General features: G+C 45.6%; 1 protein-coding gene across 1 annotated transcript in view; it reads right to left on the bottom strand.

The window, feature by feature from the left end:
• The window catches only part of DOCK3 (dedicator of cytokinesis 3), a 460,968-nt gene that overhangs the window by 104,066 nt on the left and 337,456 nt on the right, over positions 1-19,446 (bottom strand). The window contains 6 exon segments of the mRNA XM_067568165.1: positions 934-1,034; positions 1,429-1,512; positions 11,625-11,722; positions 12,660-12,831; positions 13,628-13,734; positions 14,346-14,508. Of these exon segments, the coding sequence (XP_067424266.1) occupies positions 934-1,034; positions 1,429-1,512; positions 11,625-11,722; positions 12,660-12,831; positions 13,628-13,734; positions 14,346-14,508 (725 nt within the window).

The raw sequence follows: 19,446 nt of genomic DNA, 5'->3' as shown, positions 1-19,446 counted from the left end.
AACTGCTTTCTCATCCTTCAGAGCCACACAGTGCTTTGTGATCCTGTAGCAAACATACAGTTTCCAGTCTGTTTTAAAAGAACATTTTTGCATGTAATCTATTTAAGATTTTTTCAATACACTATAGCTTGAGTCCCTTGTATCACCAGGGCCAGAAATGATGGAACTGGAAAATTGTTGTTTCCAGTTTATTTTGACCTACTTTGGGAGCCAGTAAGCTATGCATAAGAAGCAATCTGGAAGGAAAGTAAAATACAATCCTGATAATTGCTATTGCTTTCTAAATCTGACTCGAAGTAATATTTCATTGTGATATATTGGAAAATAAGGCATACCACTGTTTTGAACATTAATGGGAATTAAGTTTCTAATTCTCTATTGAAATGAACATTCTGCCTTTAATCTCACAGAAGAGAATACCTTGATGTAATCTGAATATTTACCCTCTTCTTTGGAACTAGCCATAGGAAAAGATATTGGAGAATAGGAGATTTGTCTCCCTAAGTAGAGGCTATGGATTTTGTACCAATGGATGCATTCTTGATAAGAAATGTAAGAAACATTTCTGTGCTCCCTGTTTAAGTTTCATGCGGGCCTTAAGCAGCCATCATCCTTCTAGTATAGGAAGGGTGGATGCTCTGTGGGCCCTATCAATAATTCCCTTTTTAATTAGTTGCTGTTGAGTGACATGAAGTGCTTCCTCGCTTCACTGCATTTCTAGCCCCTGCCAACTAAGAGACTAGGACTGGAATGACATTCAGCAGGTTTTCTCTGTGGTTAGATTTAGAAGTCACGCTACAAAATTTTTGTCCCAAATGTTTGCTTTTGAACACCAGATATACTATGCTAGAATAAAAGTTATGACTCTGGTGCTTATACCACTCACAAGTCTGAGAGTGTTACTGTATGAAGTGATGACAAAACACAACCTACTTGTAAGCCAGAGCTCCTGCAAAGTGTTTCTGAATGTACATATCCATAACAGGTCGAAAATGGAAATATTTGCTGTCACGTAGCAGATTTATGATGAATACCTGCGGGAGATGGAAAAGGGAACCCATAACAGAGCAGACAGCACATGTCACCAGGGATTAAACAAAGAAGCTACACAGGCTAAGAAATAGTCAGATGTTAATGTTTTGTTTCAATATACAGACAATGGAAGTGCTCCTCTTTGACTTATTGTTTGCCCCTCCCCCTACCGATGAAGGCAATCCTTCTCTCCTCATATTTTGGCTATGGTTATCCTACTCCTTTCACTCAGTAGCATTAAAAAAATTCAAGATTAGAACCCCTAGCATTTTATGGTACATTTTATGGTAATAAGATAATAGCAATTAAGGCATGGTGGTAAGGTAATAAAAACAGGGGAAATACTGACCACCAGGGAAAGAGAAGTGCTAGTTTAATGGAAGTGGGGCTACTTACCAAAGACTGAAAGACCAACAGACCATACTTTTCTGTGTTGTCATCCAAAATCACAAACAACGTGTCTAGAATGTCTTGCAGGAACTGAAATAGCATGAAGAGACAGAGTTTAAATCTACAAATCCTGCTTACATTCAAGAGTGCTGCTTTTATTCTCACATGTGTTAGACATTCCTACACCTTTACAATCATTCTGCAGGAATAAACCACTTAAAATTCACCCCTAGTATGCATAAGAAAAATTATTTATTGCCAAGAATGTCCCCCCTTACAAAGAATAACTATAAAAAAAACCGAGAGAAAACAGAAAAATTATGTAAATTATATGAAAATAGTTTATAATAAAATAGTGTTTTACTTTCATTGATTCTGGGCAGATCAACAGTGTTGCCAGTTGTGGATCCAGGGTGACTTTGATGAAATCAATGCACTGGACAGATGTCAAGGTTGAGTTTTCTGCATATAGTCAAAATCTGGGGATCAGAAGTGGGCTAGGACTTGTTGGTTGCTGATTGAACCTCAAGAACTTGAACCTCAAGAACAACATTTGAGGAATCAGTCATCCAGGTAGGGGAAGATGACTATTCCCATCTGTCCAAGATGGCCATGACTATCAAGGCTCTTGGTTGAAAGGCTGACGGGAAGAACTTGGTACTGATAATGATTGCTGCTGACCATGAACCACAGGAAAGGTCTATGAGTAGGATGCATGGCTATATGGAAAGATGTATCCTAGATGTTGGCCACAAATCAATTAATGTCGAGCTAATGGTGGGAATTACTGCTGCTAGGGCTACCATTCTGAATCTCTGCATTTGTTTGAAAGTGTTCAGAACCCTAAGATCAGTCTCCATCCCCCTTTTTTCTTGGGAAATGGGAAGTACCTGAAGCAGAAGCCTTTTCAGGTGAATCTGTGAAGAACCAGTTCAATTGCCCCCAGCAGCAGGAGAGATTCTAACTTTTGCTTAGGAGACCCTTGTAAGAGGAGTCCCCAAAAAGAGATGATGAGGAGGGAATGGAGCTGAATTGGATGGTGCAACCCGACTAAACTACTTCAAGTACCCATCTGTCTGATCCGATGTATTCGAGGATAGGTGAACCCCACAGAGTGGAAGTTGCAGCATAGGATCCATAGTGAGGTGATTTGTGATCCTTGACCAAAAGGTCAAAATTGCTGCTTGGTCACTGGCTGGGAAGTAACAGTAAATGACAGATTAATCTTGTGGAACCTGGACCTCTTTTTGTGTGGTTCCGTCAATCTTTGGGAAGTGAAATATTGGACTGGGTAAGATCATTAAATATCCTCTTTGTAATAAAGTGTAAAGGCCTAGGAATTACAGTATCACTTTAGAGTCCTTGGGAGTGTGGAGACACTCCATGATATCACTGAAGAGTTTGGGACTTTCACAGGGGAGATCCTCCAACATCTTCTGTACTTCTTTAGGGAGACCAGACAACTGCAGCCATGAAGCATCGAGAGAGACCTGCAAAGAAGCTTTGGTATCATCTGGGCTTTGGAGATGATGGTTTGAAACTGGTTCTTCAGATCCTATGGCAAGTGATCAATAAAATGAGAGAATTTGCTATAATTTGTATAGTCATATTTTGATAACAAGGCATAATAGTTGTCAATCCTGAATTGTAGTGCAGCCAAAGAGTAATTCTTGCAGCCAAGAAGGTCCAGGCGCTTAACATCCTTGTTATGTAGAATTTGATCTGGACAGATGTTCCCTGTTTCTCTCATTAACCACGTTGATCAGCAGAGAGTTTGGGGAGAGGTGGGATAAAAAGGTACTCTGAGCCATCGGCCAGCACATAGTACTTTTTGCCAGCACTCCTGCACATAGGCAGGATGGTAACCAGGGTCTACCATATAGTATGAGCTGGTGACAGGAGGGCATCATTAATAGGAACGGTTATCTTGCCTTGAGGATAGGTATGCAAGATATCCAGGGAAAGCTAGGATTCCTGTATTCCCTCTAGGGGAATCTGTAAACTCTCAGTCACCATCTTCATTTGTTCTTGAAAGACTTTGAAATCCACTGTGTAGGATGGGGGAAAGGGACATAACTGCCACCTCTGGAGGAAGAGGATTTATTGGAAGGTGATGCCTCCTCTTCTGCCCTTAGCTCTTGCTCTTCCAAAGGGTCTTCCTGGAGAAGAGTGTCCTAGTGCCTGCTTGTCTTGACAGGTCCTTTTCTGTGAGGGCACTCCATAAAGTTAGTCAGCATAAGGATTCCAATGGTTTCACAAAGCATAAGGAAAGGGGAAGGTGCATAAGGAAAGGGGAAGGGACTCTAAGGGCGCTCCTGCCAAACTTAGCAGATTGGAAGTCAGCTAGTTCCAGGGGTCTTTTCCTTACAGTACACTGCTGGGAATGAAGGATGGAATGGAAATGTGATGGAATCCTGGACAGAAATGTCCGAGTCCAAGATGGTGTTGTCCCCTGTATCTAATGGAGGATCTAGGATTGTTGGTACTGATGGTTATTTCAGTACTGGTGGCTGTGTTGATACTGGCATCTGAGTTAGGACCAGGGGCTGACTTTTAGTGTGGAGGTGCAGACGAAAACAGGGTTACTTACCAGAAACTGTAGATGTGTTGCTCATATCCATTCCAATATAGGTGAGTGCGCGCCCCGTGCACTGGTTCCCGGAACTTTTTTCCCCTTAGCAAGCCCCGTAGGGTTGGCTTAGGCGCCCCCTGGAGTACCGTGCTCATGCCGCAGTACATAGGGCACTGCCGACCCTGCGGGCCCTCAGTTCCTTCTTTCTGCTGACTCCAACAGTGGGGACGGAGTATGGCCCTGCCAAATCCTGCGTCCTCTCTCGCCTGCTGCACGATGGTGTAGTGGAACGTGAAGGTGTGGACCGATGATCAGGTAGCTGCTTTGCAGATGTCATGCAGGGGTACTCGTTCCGCCGACGAGGCCTGGGCTCTGGTTGAGTGGCTGAAACAGCTCCTGGAAGCGGCACCTTCGCCCGCTCGTAGCAGGTTCTGATGCAGGCGGTGATACAGGTGGAGATGCGTTGGGTGGAGACAGATGAGCCCTTCATCCGGTCCGCCACCGCCACGAACAGCTGCGTCGACTTCTGGAACGGCCGCATTCGCTCGATGTAGTAGGCGAGGGCTCATCTCACGTCCAGTGAGTGCTATCTCCGCTCCTCCTCCAACCCGTGCGGTTTTGGAAAGAACACGTGGAGGAAGATATCCTGCTTATAATGAAACCGGGACACCACCTTAGGCAGGAAGGCTGGGTGGGGTCTCAATCGCACCTTGCCCTTATAAAAGACAGTATAGGGGGGCTCCGAGGTCAAAGCCCTTATCTTGGAGACCCTTCTAGCTGATGTGATGGCCACCAGGAAGGCTACCTTCCACGAGAGGACGAGCAGCTGACATGTAGCCATGGGCTCGAAGGAGGGTCCTGTCAGCATGGCGAGGACCAGGTTCAGGTCCCAGGGAGGCACCGGGTCACGGACCTGCGGGTATATCCTCTCCACCCTTTTAAGGAACCTGACAGACATAGGGTGTGAGAATAATGACCTCCCTTCCATCGGCTGGTGGAAGGCCAAGATGGCCACCAAGTGCACCTTCAGGGAGGCCAGTGCTAGGCCCTGGAGCTTCAAATGGAGCAGGTACTCCAATTTCGCCTGTATGGGCGAGCAGCTCGGTGGGATACCCCGGGACTCCGCCCAACAGGTAAAGTGCTTCCACTTGACCCGGTACACCACCTGAGTGGAAGGTTTTCTGCTGCCCAGCAGAATTTGCTGGACCTGCGCCAAGCAGGCTGTCTCTCCCTCCATCAGCCACAGAGTCTCCATGCTGTCAGGTGCAGGAAGTCCAGGTCTGGGTGCAGCAGGCGACCCTGGTCCTGGGAGAGCAGGTCGTAGCACCTCGGGAGTGGCAGCAGTGGGGCGATGGACATATCCAGCAGCACGCTGAACCAGTGCTGTCTTGGCCAGGCTGGGGCAATCAGTATGATGTCCGCTTTGTCCCTCTTGATCTTCAAGAGGACTTTGGGCAGTAGCGGAATGGGGGGAAACGCATACATGAGGGTCCCCGTCCAGTCTAAAAGGAACACGTCGGAAATGGAGCCTGGCTTGCGACCCCGGAGCGAGCAGAACCTCGGGCACTTCCTGTTCCAGGACGATGTGAACAGGTCCAGTTGGGGAACACCCTACTCGCGGAAGATACAACTTATCACCTCCATGTGTAGTGACCAGTTGTGTCGGGGTAGAAACGATCTGCTGAGGTGGTCTGCCTCGTCGTTCCTGACCCCCGGGAGGTGAGAGGCAGATATGTGGAAGTTGTGCCTCACCGCAAAGTCCCAAAGTCGGATGGCCTCCTGGCAAAGGGCCGAGGCGCGCGCTTCTCCCCCTCCCCCCCCCCCCCGCCTGTTCATATAAAACATGGCTGCTGTGTTGTCCGTGAGGACTTGCACCATCCTGCCCCTCAGGAATCTGAGGAACACCTTGCAGGCCAGCCGGACTACCCTGTGCTCCCGGACATTGATATGGAGACTCTTCTCCTCCTCCGACCAGAGCCTCTGGGTGCTCAGGTCGGAGCTGATGTGGGCTCCCCAACCCATATCCGAAGCGTCCATGATCAGGGTAACTGATGGTGCCAAGTCTCTGAAGGGGACTCCCTTCAACACCTCCCCTGGGTCCCTCCACCAGACCAGGGAGGTCAGAACCTGCGTGGGAACTGTGACTACTCTGTTCAGGGAGTGCCTGGCTGGTGCATACACCGAGGCTAACCACACCTGGAGAGGCCTGAGCTCGAGGAGAGCCAGCCTCACCACGTATGTACAGGCCGCCATGTGTCCCAACAGCTGAAGGCAGTGCCTGGCTGTCGTCGTGGGGGACCTGTGGAGATAGTCGATTATGGCAGCCATCGCCTCGAAGCAAGGCTGTGGGAGGAAGGCTCTGGCCTGGATGGCGTCCAGGGTGGCCCCAATAAAGTCTATGCGCTGCACCGGGGTGAGAATGGACTTCTGCTCGTTGATGAACAGCCCCAGTTTGGTACATGTTGCGCAGGTGAGTCCCAGGCTGTTCCTCACATGGGTCCTGAATTTGCCCTGGATCAGCCAGTCGTCCAGGTAGGGGAAGATCTGGACCCCTCTGCGGCGCAGGTAAGCCGCCACCACCGCCATATACTTCGTGAACACCCTGGGGGTGGACGAGAGGCCAAAGGGTAGGGCCAAAAACTGGTAGTGGGAGCCAGCTACCACAAACCGGAGAAATCTTCTGTGACCGGAAAGGATAGTAATATGAAAATAAGCATCCTTCAAATCAAGGGCAGCGTACCAGTCCCCTGGATCCAGAGCAGGTATGATGGAGGCTAGGAAAACTATACGGAACCTGAAGCGCCTGATGAATTTGTTCAGACAACGGAGGTCTAAATTGGGCCTCAGGCCCCCCTTCGCCTTGGGAATGAGGAAATATCATGAGTAGAACCCCTTTCCTGTGGGGGAACCTCTTCCACAGCCCCTAGAAGGATGAGCGAGTTCACCTCCTGTATGAGGAGTTGCTCGTGAGAGGGGTCCCTGAAGAGGGATGGGGTAGGTGGAGAGTCTGGGGGAAAGGCCGTGACTACACCGAGGACCCAGCGATCTGAGGTGATGTCCTGCCACTCAGTGTAGTACGGCCTCAGTCTGTGGGCGAACAGCAGGGTTGGAGCCAACGGGACGGTAAGAGTGCCACCCTCGGGCGCACCATCAAAATTGGCACTTATTGTTGCGCCCCTTGGACAGGTTTGTTGGGAGCCCGTCGAGGACCCTTGTCAGTCATGCCAGTTAGGTTGCCTATACTGATCCCGACCCCTCCTGGGTTGAGCGGGTCTGGGAGGTGGTCTGGGGCAGGCTGTGGCTGGAGTTGGGCTTGCGGCCGAGACTGACGCCTCGAGGCCTGAGGGTTGTAAAGCCCTAGGGATTTCAGTGTGGCCCTGGAATCTTTCAGGGCATGCAGTTTGTCATTGGTCCTTTCAGAGAAGAGGCCAGCACCATCAAAAGGCAAGTCCTGGATGGACTGCTGGACCTCTTGAGACAGTCCCGATGACAAGAGCCAGGAACACCGCTGCATCACAATGGCCGAAGCCATGGCTCTGCTGGCAGTGTCTGCCGCATCGCTTGCCACTTGTAAGGCTGCCCCTGCCACTGCAGTACTTTCTTCCATAACCTGGTCCTGTGGCAATCCCTGCACGAACCTCTGCAAGGAGGACCAGAGGTTCAGGTTGTATCTGCCAAGGACAGCCTGATGATTGGTGATCCTCAGCTGCAGGGCCCCCACAGAATAGACCTTGCGGCAGAAAAGGTCCAATTTTTTGTAATCCTTATTCTTGGGGGTATTGCCCTGGGCCCCTGCCTCTCTCGTTGGTTGGCGGCATCAACAACGAGAGTTCCCGGAGCGGGGTGAGTGTACAAATACTCGCACCCCTCCACGGGAACATAGTACTTCTTTTCGGTGCCCTTGGACGTAGGGGCAACCGATTCAGGGGTTTGCCAGAGGGCCTTAGCCAGCTTCAAGACCCTCTCATGTACTGGCAGGACGACTCTGGAGGGCCCTGCTGACCCCGACACACCAAAGAGGGGGTTCTCCTCCTCAGACAGCTCCTTGAGCTCAATGTTCAAATTACTAGCCATCCTTTTAAGCACTTCCTGGTATGCCTTAAAGTCAGGAACTGGCGCCCTACAGTCCCTTGCGGCTGCATCGTCAGGGGAGGACGAGGAGGATTGTGGGAGGGGCCCCGTGGAGGGACCCTCCCCAGGGTCCGATTCCTCCTCTGAGGAATGGCCCTGTCTGACTGACTCGGGGGAGGGGGGGTGCTGCTGCCAAGGTCCATGTAGCCACGCCAGTGCCGGCATCGGTGCTGACTGGGATGCCTCCTGATGGTGGGCACGGGACCCTGAGCTGCTGGATCGCTTGTATCTACGGCCTTTGCCCACCTTGGTTGACTACCAACCCTGAGACGATGAGGAGGAGGAGGATCTTCGCTGCCGACAGGTGCAGTGCCGGTGGGGGACAGGGGGGTGAGCAGCTGGAGGTGCTAGAAGACGACCGCCGCCTCCATGCAGAGGTCTTGTGATGACGCTTCCCCCTCAGGGACTGGGAGCGGTGCCGGCGGTGTCGTCTCGGTGCCAGCTCCGACTCCAAAGACCGTGATCGCTGGTGCGGTGCCATTCCCGCCGTCGGTGCCGAGTCCTTCGGCACCGGGATCCTCACCGGACTACTGTCCGGGGATCGGGACTGGTGCCGTTATGTCTGTTCCAGTGCTGGACTCCCCGCCGGTGCTGGGGATCTGGACCGGTGCCGAGCGAGTTGGGACTCAGGCATCGGGATCCGCACCGGGCTGCGTGCCGTGGATCTGGACTGGTGCCGAGCGTGTTCAGTCTCTTCGGGTGCTGGGATCCGTGCCGGGCTGCGTGCTGGGGATCTGGACCGGTGCTGAGCTGGACTCGGTGCTGGGGTGCTAGAGCTGGAACTAGAACCCCTGCGCGAGGCAGAACTGTATCGGCGTCGCCTCGTGCTTGAACCTCTCGACTGCCCTCGGTGCCGCGATGTTGAGGAGCTCAACGACTCGGTGTCGGAGCTGGGAGGGGAGCCAACACTCTCCACCCTCTGTGACCGTCTGGGGGGAGACTTTGACTCATGTCTCTGCCACCCACCGGGGCCACCCAGCACGGGTTTATCCCGAGATGCCAGCCCCTCCGGCGTCGACGGCCCTTGCAGGTGTGTTCCCCCACCCCTCAGTAGTCGGGGGAGGTTCCCTGCGAGGAGATGCAGGTGCCAGAGTAATCCCCATGGCACGCGGCTGGTGCATCTCCTGACTCCACCCAGTCGCATTGTGTCCTGCCGCTTCTTCCTTTTCAGCACCAAGTGGGTCGACATCGGTGCCGATGGAGCGCTCCGCACCGAGGAGATGCTTGGTGCCACAGGGGAACGCGCTGGTTCAGAGTCTGGCCGAAGCTCAGACTCCATAACTATGGCCTTTAAACGTGCGTCCCTCTCCTTTTGGGTGTGTGGCTTGAAGGCCTTACAGATTTTGCATCTGTCTTTTCTATGCTGCTCTCCAAGGCAGCGGAGGCAGCGGTCGTGAGGGTCACTCACGGGGAAAGCCTTGCCGCAAGCTGCGCAGGCTTTGAAGCCAGTTGAGCCAGGCATGGCCCAATCTTAAGCCCTTGAGGGCTATCATCTATCTATCTAACTAAACATTTAATGCTAACAACTATGCTACTTAACAACTAATTAACAGTCACTTATCTAAATAGAATGCTATACGAAGGGGATGCTACTTGCTAGTTAGCAAGAGGCAGACGTTCCAGGATCCGTCTCAGGCGGAAAGAAGGAACTGAGAGCCCGCAGGGTCGGCGGTGCCCTATGTACCGCGGTATGAGTGCGGTACTCCAGGGGGCACCTAAGCCGACCCTACAGGGCTTGCTAAGGGGAAAAAAGTTCTGGGAACCAGTGCATGGGGTGCGCACTCACCTATATTGGAATGGATATGAGCAATCACTCGAAATAGAACTGAACAGTATGTTAGTGCTGGGGGGGTACATTGGTTCTGGTAGGAAATCCCTGTGTACCTCTCAGTACAGGGAATTCAGGCTGTTCTGTGACTCCAAGATCCTCATGATAGAGGAAACTGTTTGGTACCAGCACGTCTGGACACTGCTTCTCAGATTGAGGTGAATTGAATGGTACTGGAGGCAGTATGGGTAAGCGGTCCATATGCTCTCATGCATATAGCCTGAAGAGGGTGCCTGGATTAGTGTCAGTTTCTTCAAGTCCTTCTGTTTGGAGGGCTCCAAGGGTACCAACAATTGTGCCAAACAGCGCTGTTTGTCATGAGACTTCTCAATCAGAGTGCTGGTAGTTTTGTTCATTAGTTCCTGCATCTCGATAGCAGAGGAGATAGAAACCTAACTGTGCCCATACTGCCTCCTTAATCCCTGGCCTTTGGGGTGACTTTGCTCTTCTTTTAGGCTCCATATCTGGGGATTTTTGATGTCTGTTCCTTTCAGAGGGCTTTGAAGTCTCTGAAGCTACCCTTTCTCATCTCATCAGAGCCAAGTCATCACTGGAATGTTCTGAGAGGCTGATGCCAATATATGCTGGGGAAGACGGACCCTGAAGAGAGGGTAGGTCTCAAGGACTGCTCCATAAAGAGTAACTTCAGTCTGTCCTCCCTGAGCTTCCTGGATCTGCTCCCGTAGCCAGAGCAAACCCTACACTTTGATAGGATGAGAGTCTCTCTGAGGCAGCCAGAATGCCTGTTGCTGAGGGGAAGAAGCCATGATAGTTCTGGCAGGGTTTAAAATCTGGGTTTTTGAGGCATAGCCCAAGAAGGGAGGCTGCAGACAAAGAAGGTACAAGGGCAGAGGCCTTTGCTGTGAAAAACAAGATGGGGAAACCCCAAACACACATACCAACAAACAATAACAACAAGGTAAAGAAAATAATAAAATAAAATATTAAAGAAAAGAAAAATGGTCAACTAGATAGCCTACGCTAGAAGACACCACAACGTTCCCTCTCTAGCCACAGATGGTTGCAAAGGAACTGGAACTGCAGAGGGTCTGCTCCTTGCTAATATATCCTCAGTCCAGAGCATGAGGATGTGTAAGGAGCAGGCACTGACGTGCAAACACTGCTGATGAAAAATCTCTGATCAAAAGTGCATGGCTGTGCACACTCAAAGTGGAGCACCTTGGGGACAATAACTCGAAGAAGCAGCTGTAGTTAGCAGATATAAGGTGGGTTTACTGAGTGTTTCTGGATTTTCTGGTGTTTAGGATTTTTAAACTACAGTGTTTTACAGTGTTCTCAGCTTTCATACATTTACTTTCCTAAACTTGTCTAAATTTATCTTTTAAATGTATTAAATAAGTGCAACATTCTAATGCTGTTATAGATTAATGGCTAAAGTTATCTCAATCTTTAACTTCTTTTGTTGAGGAACAAAGCAGAAACATAACTTTTCCTTATCTTCACATTGAAAATATATATACAAAAAACCCCAAACCTATTAAAAATACCAGGTACATAACATTTCAGATAACAGTCATACTTGTCTGGGCTTTAAACATTGACAGCAGAGAGTCAGTCACAGGAAGGCCTCTTCTGGTTTGCTACCTCAAAGACTGTTACCATAAAAATAATTTTTCCATCAGTAATAGTGACCATTAGTTGATTCAGTACCTTAACAATTTCCTCGCCATTGACATGCCTCAGTCTTCCTAGGATATCCATTACACGGTCTGGGTAAGCCTTCCATTTTAAGAGGGCAAGCAAGTCCACTGCAAAGTAACACAAGAAAGGAATACACACTCTGATATACTGTAAAGCACAAGGACATTAAGAGTATCTTGTACAGGCAGTACATTAACATGGCTGAAATTCAGATTCAGTATGATAACTATAAAGGGCCAGACTGGCCACTACAAGAAATAAATGTTTCAGTTGCCACTGAACATTTGGATCATGTCTATGGTCTCACTCCTGCTTTTCACACAATATGATGAAAGATTGAAACATGTTATAAGATTAAGTAAAGCCTCTAAAATACTAACAACAGTTCAAGAATCCTTCCCATAAAGAAAAAAAAATCAAGCTTGTGGGTTCGAAACACACTCAGAACTAGCTAGAATTTATGAACAAGAAAGGTAGGAAAAAATCCACCTCCAAGATGTGATAGAGTTTTAAGAGGCAATACTTGTTCCATGTATCACTCCTCACAACAAAGAGAAAACCCCAGAGACATATCCTACACCACTGCCAAAGAAACAAATGCTGTTTAAAAAGTAAAGGTTGTATCTCTCCCCATTTTGTCTTCATGTTGCATTGTGGGCAGTCACATTTCACCTTTTGGTGCCTCTGAGGACTTGCAGTAAGCAACACAAAGCCTGGATCACAGAAACCTTCAATACAAAGCCCAAAAGAGCTAATTTAGAACTGAGTAAACATGCTAACTTTGAATTTATTACTCTCGGGGGTTTAATCAGAATTAATGTGTTATGCTAGCTTTTGTGCCTCCATCTACAGAAATATACATTCTCTCTCTGTTAGAAGTTAATATCCTCATTTCCTTAAAAACTCATCTCTACTCATTCCAGTAGCAATGGAGCTTAGTAAATATAAGGACAGCTAACATTAAACCATAGTAAAAGGAACACTCTAGTGAAAAAACAGAACATATTTCAATGGCCTTGTTTTCAGAAGGGACAGTTTTGGTACCGTTCTGAGTGAGTTTGGTGGAGGAGAGCTGGGTGGAGATTGAGAAGGTCTCTTTGGTGCTACGCTGGAAAATGAGGCTAGAAGGGATGTTAGGGCAGCCGTTGTAGTCCTCTTTGCAGCAGGGCAGCCCCAGATACAGTGCATGATTATTAAATGTGCTGTTCTCATCACACTGCAGATAAAGAAAGGAAACTAAATTTTACCAGTTGATTTACTTTATTCCACACATTCATGCCTTGATAGCAATTGACTAACAATACTCTGAATTATTATTTGTATGATCATAGCACTTAAGAGCCCTAGTCCTGGATCAGGATCCCATTGTATGATCCTCTAAGTGCACAGAAAATCTATACACAGTAACCTGCATTTGCTACCCTCAAGTACAGTACATTAAGTTACCTCTGCTAAAGAAAATGTGGTCTTCCACCCACAGATCCCTTCAAAAATGTTAAGGACCTTTCAGACATATGTAGTGTCTCTGTTTGAGAGCTATATCTATACACGGAAGGAAAAAACTAGGGTAACCTGGTAAGGACAAAATTACTCTACTAGAGTATTGCTGAGCAGGAGTATGGTGTCTCACATTACGAAGGTCAAGTCCATAACAACATGATTTCAGAGCATAAAAGCTCAAAGTAATGACATACCCTTTTTAGCATTCTTGGGCGGTTATGAACACCAGTGAGACTGAATTTAAAACAGAGAGGAGCAACAAAACTCATTATAATTTGAGGGGGAAAAGTTAGTTGTACCTTGAAAATGAAACCTATCTGTACCAAGTCCTACAATTTGGGATCTATTCTAAACAGGCTGAGAAAGCTATAGATCTTTCTTCATACCCTTGTAATGAAAAATAGTATTATGAGAAATGCAATGACATTTACTCATATGTATCTACAATGAAGTAGGGATAAATAGGTGGAATGTCTGCAGTGCAGCGTTAGAAGAGTTGTGAGCTAGGGTACCTTATAAACATAAAGCTCATGGACATCATCTGACAGGGTAGTGCCATCATCTCTCATCAGAGGAGTGAATGCAAAGCCAAAAAGCTTTTTTTCTCCTTTGTCTTTAGCTGCAGCAAGAAACAAAGAACATAGAGAAACATTTCTGCATATATTGCAAGTGTGTATGTGTATAATTTTTTCCTCACTCTTTATACTATATACACTCACTCCTTAACCTCTATTTCTACCAAACAAGACAGGAAGCCACTTAGGGATTCATAGTGTATATATATATATATATATATTTATATACACACACACATACATGTATATATATATATATATATATATATATATATATATATACACACAAACACTGTACTATGTCTCAGTTTATGCTATTGCCTACAAAACTAGCCTCCACAAATGTAAATCGGACAAACCTTTATCAAAATTGAGCTGACCAGAGTAAACTGTACGCACAACTTGTAAAGACAATATGTCAAAGGAGAACAAGAAAGAAAACAACATGGGAGTATACCTAGATTCAGTCCTGAACTGCATGTTCTAAACCCTTTTTTTCTGTTCTCTAACAACTCTTGATAGCACCAGGATCGTTAACATTGTACTTATGTTGCACTTTTCCCTCTTCCAGTGACATAACATTCTCTAATCCTCTCCTCATAACAGAAAGAAATCTACATATTAAAATTTATTTTGGACATAGTTTTATACTCACTGGAGCAATGCCTGAACTCGAAGCGGAGGTGAGACCCACGAAACCTGTCTATGGGAATGGGTAGCTTGATGATTTCTCCCCAACGAGGGCTGTTACTGTGGTAGAGGACAAAAGAGTGGTATGCACTTCTGTTTGGCTCTCCTGAGCCTAAACTGATACAGTCCTGGAACAAAACACAAAAGAATACAAGTTAAGAATAAAAGACATCACACTGCTCACAAGTCATTTTATTACACTGTAAGAGCCTCATGCTGAGGTTACTGAAACCTAGTGGTTTTTTTGTCTCTGTATAATTCATACCCTTCTGCAAACACAAGGGCAGAGATAGAAGGAGAAATCTGAATGCAAAGGAATCTGATGTTTTTTGAAGGAAAATATTAAGACTGTGCTTTGGATCAGAGGTACAGCTCTGGGGACTGTGTCACAAGTGGCATTCAAACAGGATTTATTTGCTTTCCTTTTTCCTCAGAATTGTATTTAGTTTTACATTTGCATCAAGGAAGTACAGGATATATATTTATAAAGAGACCAGAAGGAAAAAAAGGGCAGTAAAAGATAATTACTTATAATTAGGCTTTTCTGAAAACTCCATTTGGCTCGATTCCTACTTTTGCGTCTCAGCTCACTAATGTGATACAGGGAAGAACTCTCTGAGCTCTCAAATATTGTGGCTCTTTGAAGCACTGGCCAGTTAGCCTCGTTTTGAGATCAAATGCCACTGCCCTTAGAACATTCTATTTCATGTCCCTGAATAATGGCAAGCAAACCCTCAGGTTAATAATTATCACCTAAAGATACCAGAGTGGATTCCTACTCTTGAAGACTAAAAAGTTCCAGGGTAGTCTTGACCAATCTACACATTCTCAGAACATGGAGGAACAAAAACTGTATAAATTAATTTCATTTAGGAAAATCATGGAAACTCCCTGAATCCCCATCCACAACAGGAGGCAGGACAGTTGGGAGAAATACTGAGAAGGTGGCAAACAGCTGGAGGAAGGGCCATATGGTCCCCAGGAAGGGGACAATACAAGGTATGTATTGAAATACAGATATATAGAAGGTAATGTATTCCTTTGCATTAGCACAAGTGCATGCACTCGGCCAGACACTCACAAAGCAATTTGGAAGCTCTGACTACACCATATATTTTAAAACCAAGCACAAAAAGGACAGTTGAAAGAATCCGCAAGAATAACTTTCAAGAAAAAACGGTTTTGTTTTTGTTTTCCACACTTTCCCCAGGAAAATAGTAATCCAATTTTGGGGTTATTGATTTTTTATTTTTTTGGGTAGGATAGATTCCTCCCTTTTAATGTTTTGAACTTCTGTGTCACTTTGTAGTATTTATATGGAAGGAACAGAACAAAATGAATTCAAACGATCAGGTGCAGAGAAGGGTTACTAGGATGATCCAAGGAATGGAAAACCTAATTTATGAGAGGAGACTCAAAGAGCTTGACTAGTTTAGCCTAACCAAAAGAAGGCAGAGGGGAAATATGATTGCTCCCTGTATATACATCAGAGGGATAAAAACCAGGGAGAGAGAGAGGAGTTATTTAAGTTAAGCACCAATATGGACACAAGAACCACTGGACATAAACTGACCATCAAGTTTAGGTTTGAAATTAGATGAAGATTTCTAACCATCAGAGAAGTGAAGTTCTGGAATACCTTTTCAAGGGGAGCAGTGGAGGCAAAACCTAAAGGGCTTCAAGTTTGAGCTTGATAAGTTTATGGAGAGGATGGTATGATGAGACTGCCTATAATGCAATGTAATGGATCTGTGACTGCTAGCAGCGAATATCTCCAATGGCTGGTGATGGGACACTAGATGGGGAAGGCTCTGAGTTACTACAGAGAATTCTTTCCCAGGTGTCTGGCTGGTAGTTCTTGCCCGTATGCTCAGGGTCTAACTCACTGACATATTTGGGGCCAGGAAGGAATTTTTCCCAAGTCAGATTGGCAGCTTTTCACCTTCCTCTACAGCATGGAGCACAGATCACTTGCACGTTTAAACTAGTTTAAATGGGGATTCTCTGTAACTTAGTATCTTTAAATCATGATTTGAAGTTCTCTGTAACAAAGTATTTAAATCATGATTGAGGACCTCAGTAACTCAGCCAGAGGTTAGCGGTCTATTACAGGAGTAGTGGGTGAGGTTCTGTGGCCTGCGCTGTGCAGGTCAGACTAAATGATCATGATAGTCCCTTCTGACCTTAAAGTCTATAAGTCTATAATGTAACAGAATGCTCTGGGGGCACTAGGACTCAAGTGGCCTTCCCCTCCCGACCAGTAAAACAGCAAAGGAACCAGCCAGAGATTCCTGCCAGAAGTAACAAAAGCAGCCAAAGCAGGGACCGCTGGATATTCACAGAACCTTCTACAACTTTGACTGGATTTTCTGTACCCTATGCTGATTGGCTGTTTGCTCCAACCCTCTCCCTTCTTCTTAGTCTCTTCACCTTAGCTTCACTCCACGCCTGCCTTTCTTACCCCCTTCCCTGTCAGCCTCACACTCCTTCTCTTCCCTTTATATTCAACTTATCTCCTTCTAATTATCCTCACAATAAATAAATAAATAAATAAAATCATGGAACTAACATAACGTTTGCTGCCATCACACTGTTCATTCTGCTTCTGTATTATACCCTCTTCCCCAGCCCTGTGTCTGTCTTGTCTAGTTAGAACGTAAGCTCTTTGGGACAAGGACGCTCCACTACTGCGTATTTGCACAGTGTGTACAACAAAGGGGCCCATTCTTGGTAGGCTCCTAGGCACTGCTGTAATACATACAGTATAATCTCTCTTAATATTGCTAGCAGCTAGGAGATAACAGATAAGATTATCAACATTATAAGGAGTTTATATGATGGAAGTAGATGCACAGTAAGATTGGATACAGGCCTGAGTGAATGGTTCAATATTGTGACTGGAGTTAGGCAAGGGTGTGTGTTATCACCAATCCTCTTTGCATTAGCAATAGATTGGGTGATGAAGCAGGCAACAAAAGGCATCATGGATGGTGTCAAATGGGTTAGCAGAGACTAGTTACACAACCTTAACTTTACCAACAACATTCCTTTACTAGGTCTGAAGTGGAATGGAATGACTGCCCTTACATCAGATGTAGAACAGGAAGCAGCAAAATTTGGATTGAAAGTAAATGCAGAGAAAACACAAGATTTTGAAAGTAGGAAACAGGACAACAGATACAAAGGTGTAAGTGAATGGAAAAGAAATTGAACAGGTAGAAATGTTCTGCTACCTGAGGTATGGGAGGGTGATGTCATTGGAAGGTGTCTGTGATAAACATATCATATGAGATTAGGAAAAGTAAAAAACACCAATTTTGGAAGGATGAACAAATTTGGTCAAACAGATCTCCACACCAAACTATAGGTCAGATTATACCATGCGATGGTACTGAGCATGTTTCTGTACAGAGCAGAGACATGGCTGACGACTGTAGTTATCAAAAAGAGATTGGAGGCTTTCCATCAAAGATGGCTGAGGAAAATACTGAACATTTAATGGAAAGACAGAATTACAAATATAAGAGTGAGAGATCTGAGAGAGCAGGACATGTTATAAAATATCATCAAAGAAAGAAAAGTCAGATGTCTGGGACATGTACATCATGTGAAAGATGGGAGACATGCTAAGCAATTATTGAACTGAGTACCTGAGGGAGGAAAGAGAAAGCAAGGAAGGCCAACAAAGAACTGACAGAAGACAGTGACAGAGGACAATGATTTGACATCAGCTGGGATGAAGTACCACAACTACTAGTGAGTGACCATAATCAATGGAGGAATTGGACTTTCCACTTTGTCAGCAGATCAGAAGGAACTAAGATCAAAGGTGAGATGTCTCTCTTTCTACCTGTCCCTTTCACCAATCCAGCAGATTTCTGTACATGATGTGGCAAGGCATCCTTTTTTGCCATGTCAGCCTTAGTGTTTCTCTCTGTGAAGTTAGAGACGGGGGCTGGAGTAAATCAGTCCTACTCTGGAGATTTTTTAAATTCTAAACTTTGGTTTATTTACGATATTTACAAAGTCAGGCTCAGGATAGCCCAGAGTAGTTCTCTTAAGCAAAATACCCTATATAACATAAAAGAAATACATCTCCTTGACCCCTGACTATTAACTTATGCTGGTTTCTGGTCACTAGCCCTTTCCCAAAAAGAAGTGAATTCAGTGTTTCCCCTATATCGAGAACAGCCTTCCACCTAGGAGAAGCCTTTTCTCCCTGCTGCCCCTAACCTTGCTGCAGCTTGTTTCTTCTCCCTCCTCCCACTCTCTCACTGAAGGAGGGTTTTTAAAGATCATCAGCAGCCCTTAACTGGACTCTGGTGTCTCTAATTAACCTAAGATAACCTCTTTTCAGTCATAGGAAAAAGGGCCTTCACCATTCTAGGACTGATACACGTGCCTTCCACCATTCTCTTATAGCTGTCAGGTCTGACTTTGTCATAATGATCAATAATTTTGTTAATAAGTGCTTACTATTGTATGACATGTTTCTACATGTAATAGAAAAACAGAGGTTATTTGTAAGGTGTCAGTTCCTTTAAAATGAAGCATTCATACTATAGGAATTCATATTAACTAATAATTCCATTTCACCTATCCTTCCCTCCAATACAATAAAATTGCCTTTGTATCCTGTTTCTCAAAAGATACTTAACACTGAAGTGCCCATGTATCAAAATCAATGTCCCCAATCTACCTCATACACCCTTTCTTGCTTGTAATTTGGTAAGAAATTAAGTGGATCTCTTGTAAGAAAGTGACTTGTAGTCCTGGCTTCTGCAAGGAGGACCCAATGCTTTTCTGTTTACTTGGATTAGGGATACCTTTCAAATGAAGTGATATATTTTTTTAAATCAGTCAATTACTTATTTAAAAAAAAAAACAAACAAAACTACCGAACAATCCATATGGGCCTCTAAGCGCTCAAAATTGTAATATCTGAACCTTTGTCCTATTTTTTTACATGAACTCACTGTCATCCAACAAAGGAAATACTTTAAAAGATGTACTTAAGAATCAGATAAATTTTAACCATATTATTGAACATTCAATTCTAATAAATG

This window comes from Emydura macquarii, unplaced genomic scaffold, assembly GCF_026122565.2.
Source record: "Emydura macquarii macquarii isolate MOO-44397 ecotype Brisbane River unplaced genomic scaffold, CSIRO-AGI_Emac_v2 contig_2846, whole genome shotgun sequence".
Taxonomy (NCBI): Eukaryota; Metazoa; Chordata; order Testudines; family Chelidae; genus Emydura; species Emydura macquarii.
This window is presented reverse-complemented; position numbering and strand designations above follow the sequence as displayed.